This window comes from Anguilla rostrata, chromosome 7, assembly GCF_018555375.3.
Source record: "Anguilla rostrata isolate EN2019 chromosome 7, ASM1855537v3, whole genome shotgun sequence".
Classification (NCBI taxonomy): domain Eukaryota; kingdom Metazoa; phylum Chordata; class Actinopteri; order Anguilliformes; family Anguillidae; genus Anguilla; species Anguilla rostrata.
In genome coordinates, this window is record NC_057939.1 from 22,400,511 (window position 1) to 22,418,792 (window position 18,282).

Genomic DNA, 18,282 nt, shown 5'->3' on the forward strand with positions numbered 1-18,282 from the left:
TCCTTACCTCAGCGTAAGTCAGTGTTCTAGAATTCAATTGCTTTAAATCACCAGTAGTCCTTGTTACATCAGCATTGGAAGGTTAATTTAAGAGCATTCTAATTACATAGGCTACTATTTGTGATCTTTCACCATAAAGGATTAATATGGTGTAAGATCACAAACGTTTGCCTGTTTGGAATGCCCATTCACAGTCACAGGACTGGCCCATTGCTGCAGACTGCAGTGTGTGTACTCCTTTTAATTCGGTACTACAACACTCTCAGCTGCGCAGTCAGTCAAAGCCATATTTTGCGCAGCTGACACAGGCAAGACGCAGGTGTTAACACCTGCATAACAAAAGGAGTCCCTGTTTTGCAATGAGGTTGGCTGAAACTGCATTCCCGAGACACACCTTATGAGACAACCAGCCAGATCTGCACTGGCACGGATAACGATTGGTCACTGTGCCGGGGCCCAGTGATTTAGAAGTATTGGAAATCCACCGAGGGGCCCAGGAAGACTTGTTGTCATCTACTTGATCTTACCTGCACTGTTCATCTCAGACAGCACAGCAAATCACAGTGAACTGTCAGGACTACATCTCGAAATGTGCACTGTGGTGCACTACTAACCGGACTTACGCAGCTAACTGGAAGCTCATTGGCTTATATGGTATCCAAAGGTGACATGAGCAGGAATGGATAAAAGAATTTAAATGGGGCCCAAATTGAGAAGTCTTATCTGGCTGCCCTGAGCACAGATGGGGTTTCGCAATGGTGGTGTGTGGTGAAGATTAAACACTCGACTAAGCACATTTGCTTAACCCTTTAAGGTGTAAGATCACAAGTATGTGATTAAAGAATTCTTAACTGACCATTCCAGTGCTGATGTAACAATCACTGATGTTGACTGAAAGCACTCTCTATTCTCTAATCTAGAGCACTGATGTTGAATTTTGAAGAAAAAAAAAAAAAACAAGACCTATTCTTCAAAGGGTGCATTCCGGTGTTTAATTCCTTGTAATTTCAGGGTTAACAGGGCTATACTAAAAACAATTTGGCTTCCTGTTCTTCCCATTTCTTTACCTTTTCTCACATGAACTGGAATTTGTCTCACATTTAATTTGGAAGGTATGGAGGAGGTGTGGATGTCAGAACTTGAGAGAGGAGACTGATGAATTAAGGATTGTAAAATCTCATTATGATATTGATCACAACTTTGGAAGCTTTTTTTGGTTAAAGTTATCTCACAATTATTCAGAGATATGTAACGATCATTACATATCAACAATCAACCACCATTAGTGATAATCCTTCTCTTTATATTAGCTTAGTGGCTACAGATGGCACAACAATGAATATCATGTGTGTCTAAAGGCCACTTAGAGCCACAGAAATGTATTGAATTTTCCACTCTTGGTGTGGTGGATTATTCTTGAGTAAATTAAACAGGTAGAGCTTTTCCTGAAGCTCTAAACATCCTGCTTCCTGTTTACAGTTTCCTTTCTGTAGCACTTGCATTGCTGCTATAGTAGCATCTGGCGAAACTCTGCCACCATTTATGGCTATGATTACTGTACGTGTGCAGAAAGACAGCTGTGAATGACTGTAGGTTTGTGTAGCAGCCACCCAGGAGTGTGGAAAATGCTTTTTTTTTAAGAACAGGTTGTTGGTCTGAATTGTAGGTTGCTGCTGGTTTGTATTTGAAAATTGCCATTTCACATTTTTTGTATTTCACCAATGTTTTCTGTGAATCTTCCTGAAAATAGAATCTAAACTTAAGTTATTTTTATTGCTTTACTTTAATGGCTTGGGTGTTCCTCCTTGAAAAACTCTAATCAGCTGGGTATGAGGAAACTGAACACTCCCAGCATGCATTGTTCCTCGGAAATGTGCAGGTAAATGGCAATCAGGAGGCATTGTTCCCTGGGGCCAGGAAAATGTCTTTCAGAGTATTTTGCTGTTTTTCTCTCTCCTCCATTACCTGTGTCCCAAGCCCTAAAATAGTACATAAAGAAAAACAATTAATAGTAGCAGACATTTAACTTCATACAGATTGGCATCCTCACATTAAAAATAATACATTCAATAATGTTTGTGACCAAAATTATAACTTTGTGGATGTCAATAATCTAATTTCTGGTAATACTATACATTTTAAGAAAACCACTTTTTGTTTGTAAATGCTTACCATTGAGAGCTGTTATTCAGACTGCCAGCACAGTATGACAGGCAACAGTGGCAGTGAATGACTGCTGAAATACTGGGTAAGTATTGTCTCTGGAGGGTGGGTTATAATCACGGCAAATCCTGCCTTACAGCAATTGAATCCCAACTGATTGGTTTAAAGTGCGTTGCATTTCTTAATGCTGGCAAATGGCTCCAGCCAACAAGTGTCGACACTGGGGGCGATTCCGATAAGTTCAGGCTTTTGGTGTAGGACTCACAAAGTTTCGTATGAAAAGAACCCACCCACAGTCTGGACTGACCTGACCTTGGATGCAGGATTAGTCACTGTCCTTGTGAAACCAGGATAGTGTGTGCATTGTTTTATTGGGCACAAGAACTCAATGAGGCGATCGCTGTGCGTTCTGCGTCAGTCATTTGGAACAGTCCGACAATGGGTCAGTCAGGACACACGTGGATATTGTTTTTTTTGTTTTTGTTTTTGTTCTTTATTTGGAAGAATGAACAGAGGGAGAGAGGAAGAGAAGGAAGGACGGAAGGGCAGTAGAGAGGAAATTTTGCAGGAAGTTAATAATGAGGTCAACCTTTTCTGACGTCAAAAATGGTCACTAAAACAACAGTTCAATTAACACAGAATTAAAAAAAAATTTACATACATTTTGGACAGTTGGTTACAGTCACAGTGGGTTGCTGTGCTTAAGAAACAATTCAAGCAAGCTACTCTATTTTACTCAAGGGGTGCAGCATTGTCCTGCCATAGATCCAATTTTGCAGAATTTTGGTTACAAAGCCAGTTCGTTGACTGCTGTTCCATATGTCTGTATGACAGAAACCACTGTGATTCTAGAATAACTGTGATTCAGGAAAGTGAGTATCCAAGTAAGATGAGTGTCCTGTTTGAGTATCCTAGCAGGATACTGGCAGATCACAGGGCTTCATTTCTCTGCATAACTACAAAGTTACCCAGCACATCGATGGGTAAACTGCCAAGCTCACAGACAAATGCCCATAATTCCTTTCGCACCTTCCACGTCTCCTCCCAGGCCATCCTTCAAAATGTGAGACACCTCTCCTCCACACTAACAACATGGCATCCAGTTTAGATTCAGATCGTGACAGATATCTGTGGGCCCTAAAACTGCTGTGAAACCCAGCAGAGACAATGGAGACCTCACTGTCTGCCTTCCACCTAACGAATGATTTCATCTGAATGGAAATTTGTTTGACAAATGGTGGGTGAAATATATGCCCTTTTTCAAAAGCATTTTCTTGTGTTGCTATGGAGACAGACGAGGAATGTTAAGATGAATGTTAAGAAGAAAGTCTGTCTCACCCTACGGTATGCTGTACGCCCTGTACTTGATAAACAGCCTCATCCTACTGTAATTCACTTAGTCAGTGATGAGAGATAAGTTGTGTGTGTGTTTCTGTTTGTGTGTGCGTTTGTGTGTGTGTGTGTGCATGTGCGTGTGTGTATGTATTTGTGCGTGTGCATGTGTGGGTGTGTGGGTGTGTGTGTTTGTCTATGTATTTCTACATGTGCATTTGTGAGTGCGTGTGTGTGTGTGTTCTCTCCAGGTCTCACACGGTCGCTTCTCTTGCAGGTTTCTGGGGGAGTGCAGAGTGTCGCTGCGTGATGTTCTCAACTCTCCCAACCTGGCCGGCTCTTTCACTGTGTCCCTGCTGGACACCAAGAGGAACAACACTGGGGTGAGTCATCACAAATCTGCTGTACCTGCAAACATCAACCAATCAGGAGACAGCATTGGGCAAGGACAGTGCCCAGAAACAGGGCTCTATGACTTACATGCTTACACATTCAACATGATTCGTGCGACTTTTGGACTTGGTATAACACACACACACATTCACACACACAAACATGCAAATACACAAGTGCACACCCCCCCCTACACGTGCATGTACTTGCCACATATTTCTCAACAGCCGCTGATATAAACACGTTTTTCACTGCGGGGGTTCACAGTGTGAGCTTCCAGCTCAAGGATCAGCGCTGATGAAGTGCTCCAGCACACTCTCCTGCAGTCAGTAATGCGCCTGTGTATATTTTTACATGGGGCTGAAGTGCCGCCATCCCCGGGACTTCACATCCTCGAGGCCAGGTCCCTGTTCGCCTCGCACGCCCTCTACAAAGGACATCAAACATTTGTTTTTGTGATGCTTGGACCCCACGACATAAACACCTTTTTCCTGCGAGTGTCACTTGCAATCGCAGCCCAAAAGCGCTGCGTGCTATCGCTAGACTGATTTATGTAAAAACTCAAACTAAACAGCCGATTCCTGCGAGCCCCCCTACAATAACAACCCAACGCCGCCCTTCCCCCCTCCTGTCACCTCCCCGACTCCCTTGGCGAGAGGGCGCGTCGTTCGCGAGCACGCGGCCAAGCGAAGGCCTCGGCTGGCGGGGGCGGCTGGGAGGTTTCCTCGCATTGTCCGTTGGGCCGTGGGTTGACGTGGGGCCGGAGAGAGCGGGCGGGGGAGGGATGAGGGAGGGAAGGGCGAGGGGAGGAGGTGTTTAGAGTTCCCCTGTCCCTCTCCGAAACTGCGACAGGGGTCATCCCCTGTCTGAACGAGCGCAGAGCCTCTCCCCGGAGTTTGTCACATCCTCAGGAAAGCCCTGTTGGCCCACAGGTAGAACCCCTAACACCAGGCCTGAAAAACTCAAAAACAACCCAGAGAATGCACTTCTCACATTGTAACTACACCAGCCTCACCCGCAATAGGTTGTTTTTTTCTCAATCTTTTTTAAAATTAAAACACTTTTTTGGGCTTTATTAAACAATACAGTGTAGAGAGACAGGAAGAACTAGGAGAGAGAGGGAGAGACGTGACAAAGGTTGATGGTCGGACTCGAACCGCCGACGTCACGGCTCGCAATGAGCATGTGGAAAACGCTCTACTGGCTATGCCACGAGACATCTATTATGAGTGTGAGATCCTCATGTTTGAACATCTTCTTCCTAAGAAGTCGACTTTACAGCACAACGCGACTGCTTAAAGGCGTTGTACTCTAAGGTTTTAACTCATGACACATTTGTATCAGTTTATTAAACTGGCCTTCTGTTGTCTTGATGGTTATTTCGTCTTTTATCCAGATGTAGATAACGGGTTGAGCAAAACCCCTGTTGAACCTCAAAACGTCTTAAGAACTATGTGTATAGGTACTGACTTAGTGAAGCTGTTGGGCTCAATGAACGGCAAAACCAAGCCTCGCGGTTGTGATATAGAGCTGGGTGTCTTATCCTGCTCACGGAGCTGGAACTTGAGTGACAAGTAGCACTGTGATTGTTCTTATATACCCCTGTCTCCCCCCTCTCTTTCTGCTCTTCCTCCTGTAGGCCACAGTATGCCTGCAGATTTCCTACTTCCCTCCCCCAGGTATGGTCCCCATCTTTCAGCCCCCTCCCCAGCCAGAGCCCATGCATAGCCCAGTGGAGCTGGACACAGTTACAGGTAAAAGGCACACCCAGTAAGCTCTGGAAACAAATTACTTTAAATGGCTCTGGACACAAATGACTTTAAAACTAGTGAATGAGTACCATTTAAAACTTGAATTTGTTAAATGAATCTGCACGCCAAATGTGACTGTGCCACAATTCCCGCATTCAGGGTAAGGGAAATGCTGTCTGTGTCAGTGTATGCTTTGCATTGTGAATCACAGCAGTGTCAGAAACAAGGCAGTTTCACACAAACAAGGGCACATTGAACTCAGGACTTCACCAGCCGAAACGAAGGCGGGGCTGTCAGTGATGTTATTGTGGTGCTTAAAAAATTAAAAATTTAACAAATTACAAGAATTACAAAAATTATAGGTGTATTTGCTGTGTACTATTAATAAAATAATCCATAACATGTGACTGGTATTTCAATGGAAAGCAAATCATTTTGTTTTGTGTTTATGTTTGTGTAGGTATATTTATTTTGTGACTATTGTAGACAAAAGACAAAAACTGTGATGGTGTAGTTTTTCAGCTTTCCTATGTGATAAAGCGATCAAAATTGCTCTTACTGCTGATGTGTAGATAGTTGGTTTTAATTTTTCTCCTTCAGTAATAGCTTGGAAAAAATCTATAATCTCTGAGAAAATGTGGCTTGCATTGAGATCTGCCCCCACTTTTGTTTTACTTTTGTTTTTGTATATCTGAATTTATCAATGATACCCTATAGGGTACCATCTACCAAAATACCCAATAACCATTGATCTTAAAAATACTTAAACTACAACAAACCTTATGATTGTGTGTCTATTGTCTGGATACACATGCTTATGACAATGGTTACCTTTTTGATGAAATCCCACTCCAGTTTTTAAGCATTCAGCAGCTTCTTATGAGCCATGTTTTATGCTGTAGTGTTTCAGTATGGTAAATGGTAAATGGTAAATGGACTGCATTTATATAGTGCTTTTATCCAAGGCTTTACAATTGATGCCTCTCATTCACCCATTCACACACACACTCATACACCAATGGTGAAAGGCTGCCATGCAAGCTCGTTGGGAGCAATTAGGGGTTAGGTATCTTGCTCAGGGACACTTCTTGCTCAAGGACACTATGTATGGTTGTATGAGGCTGATTGACTTTAAGGGGGCTGTTCTTTTGTGCTCAGTCTACTCCATAGACACCATGGGGGAGGACGACACTGAGAGTATGCTCATGGTGGAGGCTGCGGAGGAACCTGAGCCAGTGCCGGGCCCCCAGGGGCCGGAGACCCCCACCGCCCCACCCAAAAAGGCACCCCCAAACCTCATCCACGGTGCAAAGAAGAAGAAACGTCCCTCCAACAGACCGCCTCTCCCGAACAAGCCGCAGGATTTCCAGGTGAGTCAGTGTGTGATAAATGCCTCCATTGTGCTGTTCTGAATGTGATGCCTTGTCTACATCCTGACTGTGAACTTTTTTTCTCACTTATTTTAGATACGAGTGCGAATAATTGAGGGCAGGCAGTTGCCAGGTGTCAACATAAAGCCGGTTGTCAAGATAACCGTTGCCGGGCAAACCAAAAGAACTCGAATTAGAAAAGGCAACAATCCATTGTTTGATGAGGTAAATTTAATGTTTCACATCTTGAACAGTTTTCCTGATCAATCATTCAAAATTTTGGCAGAATTAATTTATTCAGCTAACTGACAAAAGCTTATTCCCAAATGGTTTTTTTATGTGCTATATGTGTAATAACCATGCTATATAGTAGTAATAGTGCATATATTGAATGATTTCTTGGTTAATATCACAATTTCTACTTTTTCACAGACCTTCTTCATCAACTTCTTTGAGACACCTTCTGATATGTTTGACGAGACAATATTTGTCACAGTGAGTTCATCTGTGGAAAAATTTAACACCCCAGTCATCCGACACTGCTACCCCCAGCATTCTCACATATATATGCAATTTATTATGTTGTTAAACTTAATATTTCTGAACAATTTTCCTGAAAACAGGTGGATAGCTTAGCAAACAAATTGAATGACTGCTGTAAAGTCTAACACACTGTGTGAGTTTTTCAGTCAGAGTTTGGGGGGATTATGACCGTGTAACACCCTTGTTACATACTCAGTGCATGTCATGTAAATAATGCAAATGAAGGATGGATCCTGTCTCTCTCCTTCTCTTTGCACAGGTTCTTGACTCAAAATCTTTGCGCACTGACTCTGTGATTGGAGAATTCAAGGTACAGCTACAGCCTCTCTCCTACCCGTCTCGCTCTCTCCCAATTTCTGTCTCTTGCCCTCCCCTCTCTCACTCTCTCTATCCCCTCGCTCTCTCCCATTTTCTTTCTCTCTCCCTCTCTTCCTTCCCCCTATCACATTCTCTATCTCACTCTCCCCCCTCTCTCCTTCCCCTCTCTCTGCCCTATCTCTCTTCCTCTCTCTTCCTCCTCTCTCTGTCCCTCCCCCTTCTCTCCCTCCCCTTTCTTTTTTCTCTCCCTCTCTCTATCTTTGTACACACAGGTGTTTAAATTCTCACAGAGAGGCTCATGAATCTGAGCCTACCATGTCAAATTTTCTCTCATAATTTCAACGTAAACTTCCTGAGACTTGGAACAGTATCACATTTGTTGCTCATGTTTGAATGTTTCATGTTATTGAACTTGCATGTCTGAATGAAGCCAGAGAACCAAACAGGCTAAAAGAAAGTTTTCCAAATGAAACCACCCAACCTCCTTTGCTGTATTGTCATGTATTTTCAAGTCCAGCTTTAGTCTGAATTTAAATATTAAATTTTAATTTATTTAGGCATTTTTGCAATTGAAGTATAGTTTACTTGATGTGTGAACTGATTGCACAGGATACACAGTGTACCTGCAGCGAAAAGTTGATTTGAATTTGTTTATCAATAAATATGTCATACAGATCACAGATGCAGATGCAGGAGGGGGCGTACTAACTCTCATCTTTGGTTCATTTACAGCTTGATGTTGGGACAGTATACGCAGAGCACAGTAAGTGTTTATTGCTTCCTTTTACCAAAGGAGCCGGAGCTGTCGTTGGCCGTTCTAAGCCATGATAATTGATATTACCGTTTTTTAAGTGGAAAAGCATGGACTTGTGGTCTGTTTGCACCTTGACGTATTTCAGTCAGAGTCAGGGATGATGGGATGAAATTGATGTTAAAGCCTACTACTACTACACTATTACAACCTGCTACTATTACAAGTGACCTCACTGACTTTTATTAATTGTACCAAGGTGCAAAGACTGAATAATACACTTTCTACCTTTCCTGTTAACTTGGCTGCTGGTGTAACAAGAACTCCATAATGTGTTCACTTGCCCATCAGTCTCATTGTGTGGTTTAAAGAGGCTGCTTATGAAGTGCACATTAATTATGTGTATTGTCTTATGAAAGAAATTAGAAATGTTTACATTTTGAGAGGTTTGAAAAGTTTTAACAATGAATAATTGGAATCTGAAGTTGAGTTGTGTTGACAACTGACTATTGCAGTATTAACACAGTGCTCCTATGTGTAGTAACTGTGATTATTGCAATATTAACACAGTGGTCCTATTTGTGGAGACTGTGACTATTGCAGTATTAACACAGTGCTCCTATTTGTGGAGATTGTGACTATTGCAGTATTAACACAGTGGTCCTATTTGTGGAGACTGTGACTATTGCAGTATTAACACAGTGGTCCTATTTGTGGAGACTGTGACTATTGCAGTATTAACACAGTGGTCCTATTTGTGAAGACTGTGACTATTGCATTATTAACACAGTGCTCATATGTGTGGTGACTGTGACTATTGCAGTATTAACACAGTGCTCACATGTGTGGTGACTGTGACTATTGCAGTATTAACACAGTGCTCATGTGTGTGGTGACTGTGACTATTGCAGTATTAACACAGTGCTCATATGTGTGGTGACTGTGACTATTGCAGTATTAACACAGTGCTCACATGTGTGGTGACTGTGACTATTGCAGTATTAACACAGTGCTCACGTGTGGTGACTGTGACTATTGCAGTATTAACACAGTGCTCACGTGTGGTGACTGTGACTATTGCAGTATTAACACAGTGCTCATATTTGTGGTGACTGTGACTATTGCAGTATTAACACAGTCCTCGGTCTTCGTCACTCTGTCCTCCAGGACACGCCTTCCTCAGGAAGTGGCTTCTGCTTTCTGACCCGGAAGACCTCTCCGCGGGCGCCCGGGGTTACCTGAAGGTCAGCCTGTTTGTGCTGGCGACTGGAGACGAGGCCCCGGTGAGCCATCCCGTCATTAAAGTTCAGAACCTCTGAACAAGGCTGACCCAGAATACATATATCTGCCCAGGTGGAAGCACAGCAGTCCTTCATGGGCACAGTAATGTAGGGGCCATAACGTGCGCCGTAAAGTGTCCCTGTCATGGCTCTGTGTTTTAAGGTGGACAAAAAAGAGGGGGCGGAAGAGAAGGAGGACATTGAGGGGAACCTGCTGAGACCCACGGGGCTCACCCTAAGGGGCGCTATCTTCACACTCAAACTGTTCCGGGCAGAGGACCTGCCCCAGAGTGAGTATAAGTGTGTGTGTTTGTGTCTGTGTGTGTGTGTTTGTGCATGTGTGTGTGCGTGTGTGTGTTTATGTCTGTGTGTGTGTGTTTGTTTGTGTCTGTGTGTCTGTGTGTGTGTGTGTGTGTGCGTGTGTGTGTTTGAATGTATGTGTTTGTGTCTGTGTGTGTGTGTGTATGTGTGTTTGTGCATGTGTGTGTTTGAGTGTGTGTGTTTATGTCTGTGTGTGTGTTTGTTTGTGTCTATGTGTGTCTGTGTGTGTGTGTGCGTGTGTGTGTATGCGTGTTTGTAAGCCTTTGCCTGTAGATGCAATGCTAATGGAGGGGATGTTGTCTGTTTCTCTCCCCAGTGGATGATGCCTTCATGGATGGGATGAGGCAGGTTTTCGGCTTTGAGAGTAACAGGAAGAACTTGGTGGACCCCATGGTGGAAGTTAACTTTGCGGGCAAAACGGTATTAATGTCTGAGAGTACTGACCAACACTCCCTGCAACACAACTCTGCCAACGGCACCACTCTTGCTATAACACAACCCTCAGAGAAACTTGGTCCAATCCACTACTGAATAACACAGCTTTTCTATACACCATGGCACTCAGTTCTGCTATTGCTGTCTGGGGAATAGCACCCTGCACTCCCACACCAGAGTACATCCACAGAGTGACACAGGGTTCATCATTAATCCCTCAGAAACATCCAGTGTTCAGAAACATCCAGTGTTCAGAAACACCCAGTGTCATTCACAGGTGAGTGTTTTGTCCCTCACCACACAGATTTACAGTAAGATCCTGGAGAAGAATGCCAACCCCCAGTGGAACCAGAATCTGACCCTTCCCATCAGGGTAAGACTCTACTCATGATCAGGTCAAACCAAACATCAATTAAAAAATATTTTCAATCAGATGACTTGTCACCGAGGAACCCTTCAAACACCTGTATGTCTGGAATCTCACTTTTCTCCCATAGATATGGCACAGAATTAATAATGTGACTCACCATATAGCGCCAGCAGAAAAACACACACACACACAAAAAGAAAAATCCCTAGGGTATGATCATAAAATCTTATAATTGTATAATCATGAATTCTTTTTTAATAATGCATTATTCATAATAAAAATAATAATATATGTTATGTTAATAATGTATTATTTACTGTATGTGTGTGTGGTGTGTGTGTGTTGGTATGGACACAAATGATATCTGTTTGAACAAATAATTTAATATACATTTCATATGGAGTTTATAAAGTCACCCTGGACTGAGCACAGGCCCTTCTGAGCGTGGAGAAGAGACCAGACTGACTCTCCTCTTAACTCTTTCCAGTTCCCTTCCATGTGTGAGAAGATGAGAATCCGTATCCTGGACTGGTGAGAGAACTGACTCTCCTCTCTCTCTCCTCTATTATTTTCTTTTCCTGTCTGCCCACTGTTTCTCATGACAGAGTGAGATGAATAGTGTAGGTACGGGGAGAGTGGTGATGGCTGCTGGAGTATAGTGCTGTTTAATCAATGAAAAATTAAGGAAAACAGACTGAGAGCAATGAGCAGTTCATTTCTCTACTGCCAGTTTACCAGCTGCCACTTACACAGTATAGCTACAGTATATGACATAATATGTAACAGAGTTCTATATTAATGGTTCAAACCTCAGCTACAACTTATGATGATAAGAAATGACTCTTCTATTGACTAGTTGGCAGATTATTTGTTTGAAATGCTAGTTTTGCGTAGAATCTATGTGAGAGTAGAATTTGTCCGATAGCACTTTGAAATTTGAATGTGCTCGTCATGTAACCATCCCATTCTGTTTGTGTGAAATTGTTGCTGCAGTAGTTTCAAAATGAGCCAAACTATTTTATAAAGGTTAATGAATCCAGGGTTACTGTATCCAAGGTTACAGTAACTCTAGTTCTTGAGCAAACCCTGTTGGCTTGGCTTTTTGTTTCACTGTATCTGGGCCATTACAGTGGCTAGCTAGTTGTTGCAACAAACATATTTTTAGAATAACAAATACAGGTAAAGGTGAACAAATTTGACAAAAGAGCATAAGGACAAATATTTCGAGTGCATCACTGATATGCCTTTGGATGGTTATTTTATAATATATTTCAGCTAAAAAGCCTGCATAGTAGCCTTTAGTATACGTACATCGTAATTATTTGTGGTCATTTATAGTCTTGTGTAAGGTTGTGCCATCACTCCTCTGTTTCCCAGGGACCGAGCCAGCCATAACGATGTCATCGGCACGACGCACCTGTGCATGTCCCGTATCTCCGCCCCGGGGGGAGAGATAGAAGGTACTGCGCTCAGGGGGTAGGGTGAGGGTGGGGGTGGGGGTGCTTGATCTAATAATCAGAGGAAGTTTGGATGGTAAGGATTGGGATTTAGTGCCTTAATTACAGCTCGGCTCCCGGAGGGGTTGTGTGCAGCATGCTCTCCATGGGGGTGCCATGACTTGCCTTGCAATTCTTCACTGTGGACAGCAAAAGGCCCAACATGTTCGAAATGTCAGGGCTGTCCCAGCATCTGAAATTTCATTTCATTTTTTCGATAAAAAAATACATGTTTTTACTTTAATTTTGACTGTACAACAATATATATATATATTATTCATTACAGGCATTTAGCAGACGCTCTTATCTAGAGCAACTTACACAACTTTTACATAGCATTACATTGCATCCATTTATACAGCTGGATATATACTGAAGCAATTTCAGTTAAGTACCTTGCTTAAGGGTACAAGGGCAGTGTCCTACCCGGGAATCGAACCTACGACCTTTCGGTTACAAGCCCAGTTCCTTACCCACTGTGCTACACTCCGTCCTATATATTCATTATGCATATGTGTTTATTATATTTTTATATGCTGATAACGAATGTGGTCCATGTTATAACCATGTTGGTAATAAGACTGCATTTATGGCTGAATTTCTGCTGTTTGAGCTGGCGCAGAGGTGGTTTTTTGTGTTGATAAATGGTGTGTGCACAGTAACAGTAAATTAGCTCATCCAGTGGCCTGATAAAGCCTTATGGACTGGATTTCTCAGTGGACATGAGTCTGAGCAACAGAAGGTGTTGAGGCTCTAATATTGTTGTTGGTCTCTTCTTTACAATGTTGTGTGGTTTCCTCTAGGCCAGGCTCTTAGAGCTGTTCTCCTTTTTGGCTCTGCGTTCTGGGCATATAGGTTTCTCCACCAGATCGGGAGTCTGAGGCCGTGGTGTTTCTCTTAACCTGTCACTCTCTATTGCCCAGGGATTTGAACTCATGACCCTGATGATGGGACAGTGTCTTAGATAGCAGCTCACTCCTCTTTATTGTAATAGTCATTCAGCCACATAAGAATCTTGAATTGTCCTTATGCCATTGAAGCAGAAATGAGCTCATGCCACCCACCAGGAGCCACAGCAAGCAGCTGATAAGCCTGAAGGCTGCTGCTGCCTTCTAGAACCTTCTTAACCAGTAGTAGGCAACCCTGGTCCTGGAGTTACAGTGATGTTTCTGGTTTTCATTCAATTCATGTCTGAGCTCAAGAGTTTGACTGCTTATTAAGACCTTGAGAATACCCAGAGCCTTAATGGTGACTCAGCTGAATACCTCCAGCACATGGTCACATACATTCGTTAAGCCTAATAATTAATCCAATTGTATGTTTGGATGAAGCAAAAATTCAGAAACATCTCTGGTCCTTCAAGGGAAATGTTGCCTACACCTGCTCTAACTTTGAGGGATGACTGTACAAATGGCAGTTGTGTTCCTGCAGTGGAACAGGTTCCCTAGGGGTTTCAGAGTTCCTAAGAACACCTGGGTGTGCTAAGGGTAGACAGCAAGCGGACTGATTCTCAGAAGCGCTGGATTGGCATGGGATACTAACAGCGAGTCAGCGAGTGCGCGGTCTTTACACCCAGCATGCACTGAGCTTACACACTGATGTTCGCTGCACATGCACTAAGGAAGTACATGAGACTGCAGTAGGGTGAGATCCAGCTGCATGGGATTGGCAATAACAGTGTGGTGTGTGGTATGCGATGTGCTCTGGTCACCCTCTGGAGCTCCATGCGGTGTCCTAATGTATCTCCACCGCTCTCTCTGTGCACTCAGATGACTTGGCACCGAGGACCCCCTCAGACATCAGTACGTCCGAAATCTCATTCCTCTCTCGTGTGATGATGTCATAGATATGGCACACAATTAGTAATGTGACTTACCATATATAGTGCCAGCTGAAAAGTAGGTCAGCGAAAGGATATAGATATGATTATACATTTTTTTGTACAATCTTTGTATAATCATGAAATAATGTGCATTGCTCACAATAATAATATATCATTAGATCTATATGTGTGTGTGCCAGAAACTATGTAACTGTGTTTGTGTGTGTGTGTATGTGTGTGTATGTGTTTATGTTCTGTCTGAATAAATACGTTTGTAATAATCCATTATATACAATACAATTCAATCTATAACTGCATTGTGCTCTTTCGGTTTCCCTGTCATTTAGCTTTATAGAGCATTAAGTGGTGTCTCTGGCATATGTACATATAAGATGCAAATACTGGTAATCAGAAGTGATTTGTACAAAGTGCAATGCTGTATATCTTGTTGCTTTACATTTGTGCCGAAGAATGCAAAATTCCTTTTCTGAGTGTCTGCGACTTGTCCTTGATCTATTTCTTGAAGCTGATAAAGGGGCAGTATTCATGAATCTATGTCAGGGGGAAGGACATTCATTCAAGGTATTGCAAGGCTAGGGTCTTATCTGATGGAAACCTGAAAACGTGTCACAATGACCAGGAATCAATGCTAAATCAATACTGAATTGCCCCCCCCCCATCCCCCGTCCCAAAAAAAAAGAAATGAATTTTTAAAATTTCAGGTTTCAAGTTGTTTTCCAAGTTTTTTGTATTACTGAATTCTAAGTTTAAAATTGTTACATTGTATGTTATAATACAAATAAACTTAATAGAAGACATTGAATGTATATACATACCTTAACAGCAATGTTCCCTCTAAGCTGCGCGCGTGCGCAATCGCGCACTGCCCGCACATTCTCAGCGCACAAGAAAATCTATCCAGCGCATAAACAACATCAACATAACGTATTAATTCATATCTAATATTAGACCTAATCTAATCTAATTAATTCGCCCAATAATATTGTTTTTTTGTTTCTCACTCAGTGAGTGACAGGTGTCCAGCCAATGATACGATACGGTTCACTTACGGTACGAAGCCAATCATGGCATTGACGGTGCTTGCGTCTGGGCCCTGCCTATATGCGCCGTGCAGGTTAGCTAGCAGGTTAATAGATGCTAATACAAACCCCGCATCATGGCGAAACGAACAGGCAGCGACACACAGTAAAAAAGAAATGCAGTTCTTTTAAGATGGAATGGCTGTCGGAGTATGTGCAAATTGAAGAAAAAGCGGTGAAATTGGGTGAGATTTTTTCTTTTTCAAGTGAGAAAGGTCTACTCTGCAAAACATGCAGCGATGCCAAAGTAGCAAGTGAGTTTTCAGAGGGAAAAATGTGGACTGAATGGAAGCTGGACTATCTCAAGCGTCACGTTCAGCATAAAAGTCATTTAAAAGCTGTCGAAACTGTACGAAGACTCAAGATGGGACAGGGGATTGGTACATTATTGCGGGAGAGCGCAAAAGAGCGAGAGAAAAGGAACGAGCTGTCACACAAAACAAAATCGGACCCTGAACAAGTTAAAGTTCTCATTGACAATATTTTACTTGCCATCAAAATGAATGCATCAATTCTGTCAGTTCAACAAATCCACCTACAACCATTGGAGAAGTGAGAAGGACAGACGTGAAAAATAAGGTAAAATTTAAGTCAGATTTGTGCATATTCTAGTGACGGTTATTAAGATTTTGTCTTTATGGATATTAATCATTAAATGTTGTTACTATTAGATCATTTATGGGTAGTAGAAATGCCAAGAAAAACTGTGTAATTAGATATTTTACAGACAAAGTGTTACAGGAATTTGCACTGTATCACAAGCTACAGCACAAGTCATTGTGCAAAATGTGAATGTTTTAATGTAAGCAAAATGTTATGTCTGAAAGGTGTATATGTCTCATATCTTCCAGAACAGGACCCTCAGCCAGGCAAAGCAGGACTCTTCCCATGGCCAAAGCAGGACTCTCACATACTGTATAACATCTACACATCCCATTTTTCAGATTTTTGTCTTTTTTTAAGTGGACCAAATTACTTATTTAAAAATAAAGCGTGCATATCTAATGTTGCTCACAGTAGTCCTCAGTTTGCTCAGGGAGCTTGTGTGTATGCCCAGATACATGAAAAATTAGAGGGAACATTGCTTAACAGTACCAGCAATATGTTTTCCTTGTTTTCAGTTTTCTCCGTGAGCAGCTCCTTGGATTTCTTTTACTGTTTTACTGAATATTTCACAGAAACATGTTTTTTTTGCTGCTCTGCTGATACAAATCATTTTTTACAGAAATGGTTAATTCATTGAGTTCCTCAGAGCTGTCAAACAGTCTCTGCAGGGCTGATTGCAGTCCTGTATCTTGCTGATAGATAAAGACAGGAAAAAGTCCATCAGCAATCTGAAATGGTTGTTATTGGGTTGCTGGGTTTTTTTTAAGGTTGCCAGGTTCACATAAATACATTGTCATATTGTCCTGGCACAGCTAAGTTTAGTTTCTGCGGAGTCAGTGACATGTGTGGACTAATTATGGCATCCTGCTGGGGAAGACGGCACACCCTTCTGATGTGGGACAGCAGTGGGGCGTGGGCTCTTTCCCCTGTTTGGATCAGGGTCTGGGTGTGTAGAGGCCACTGCCTGAGCACGCTCAGTCACCAGCTCTCTTTTAATCAGACGCGCTGAGTGGGGAGCTGAGCTAAGCTGCTGCTAACGAGGTCAGAATGCAGCTCAAATGATAAACCAGCTTGTTCTGCCCCTTACAAACGGGCAGTTATAGACCACAGATAATAAACAGGTTACATTTTAGGCTGAGGTAACTGTCCTGCCACATGCAATCAAACAGCTGTTATTTTGAGTTTCTGTATGTGATTATGGTTAGAGTATCTATGATTTCTGTCCCTAAATCAAATTCATGTATAGATTTTAGAATTAGAAATAGTAATCTCAATAGTAATTGTACAGAAAGAGATTAATGGATTCTGTCATTCCGAACACAACGATTAGTCAAAATTTCTGTGCCTTTTTTACCAGCTCATCCACTGAGTCAGTGAGCCTCATGTAGCCTGTGAGTGTGCTACGTGCCACCTGACTATGCGGCTCAGCGCTCTCTTATCTCCCCCTTGTCACGCAGTGGACGACAGCCTGGGGTTCCTGCCCACCTTTGGGCCCTGCTTCATCAACCTGTACGGGAGCCCAAGAGAGTTCACTGCCTTCTCCGACCCCTACGAGGCCCTCAACATGGGCAAGGTGCCTGACTGCTCCTGTCCACCGCAGGCCTGCGACTCAATCTGCTCTCATCTTATTGTTAAAACAGAAAAAAAATTTTCATGTCTACACAGTAAAATGTCCAGTTGCAACTCAGGCCATAGTGAACTCCCATAAACTCTGTAAGAGTTGATTTAACACTGAACATTTTACTGTGTACTCCCTCCTGCTTTTTAAGAGTTTAAGTCTAAATAATGTTTATAAAACTGCCATCATGAAACATGACTATGCAAGGTTTATGAGTAACCTGAGAAAGTTCATGTCTCTCCCTGTTCACCACAGATTAGTGAGTTAATACTGACTTTAATATAGATTTTAAGCTCCCTGATAGCTTTAAATGATGTATATGACTGCCATAATAAAACATAATAGCATTTTTGGCAGAAAACATGAATTAAGTAGTTAAAGTCATACATGTAATGCAAATTTTGTATGTTGCAGGGGGAGGGCGTGGCCTACCGGGGGCGTGTCCTCTTGGAGCTCAGCACGAAGCTGGTGGACAAGGTGGAGCATAAGGTTGAGGATATCCCCTCTGATGACCTGCTAGTTGTTGAGGTGAGAAATACACCTTTTGTACTATAAAACAAGGCCCAGCATCATGGAGGATATTCATATATACTGTATATACAGTATTTCAACC

General features: G+C 42.4%; 1 protein-coding gene and 1 long non-coding RNA gene across 16 annotated transcripts in view; both read left to right on the forward strand.

The window, feature by feature from the left end:
• dysf (dysferlin, limb girdle muscular dystrophy 2B (autosomal recessive)) overlaps positions 1-18,282 on the forward strand; it is a 91,424-nt gene that overhangs the window by 13,709 nt on the left and 59,433 nt on the right. For 8 of the 15 annotated variants that reach the window (XM_064343782.1, XM_064343784.1, XM_064343788.1 and 5 more), the window contains exons 4-19: positions 3,773-3,878; positions 5,528-5,642; positions 6,798-7,009; positions 7,106-7,234; positions 7,442-7,504; positions 7,812-7,862; positions 8,603-8,633; positions 9,789-9,904; positions 10,065-10,191; positions 10,539-10,642; positions 10,962-11,030; positions 11,515-11,558; positions 12,405-12,487; positions 14,293-14,325; positions 17,509-17,624; positions 18,084-18,197. In XM_064343782.1, coding sequence (XP_064199852.1) covers positions 3,773-3,878; positions 5,528-5,642; positions 6,798-7,009; positions 7,106-7,234; positions 7,442-7,504; positions 7,812-7,862; positions 8,603-8,633; positions 9,789-9,904; positions 10,065-10,191; positions 10,539-10,642; positions 10,962-11,030; positions 11,515-11,558; positions 12,405-12,487; positions 14,293-14,325; positions 17,509-17,624; positions 18,084-18,197 — 1,513 coding nt within the window. The remainder of the gene's footprint in view (positions 1-3,772; positions 3,879-5,527; positions 5,643-6,797; positions 7,010-7,105; positions 7,235-7,441; positions 7,505-7,811; positions 7,863-8,602; positions 8,634-9,788; positions 9,905-10,064; positions 10,192-10,538; positions 10,643-10,961; positions 11,031-11,514; positions 11,559-12,404; positions 12,488-14,292; positions 14,326-17,508; positions 17,625-18,083; positions 18,198-18,282) is intronic. The other 7 variants (XM_064343785.1, XM_064343789.1, XM_064343791.1 and 4 more) reach the window with 1 other exon arrangement.
• On the forward strand, positions 15,554-16,455 carry LOC135259405 (uncharacterized). Its single transcript, XR_010331266.1, has 2 exons — positions 15,554-16,024; positions 16,297-16,455. It is a non-coding gene; the product is annotated as an uncharacterized LOC135259405 (long non-coding RNA).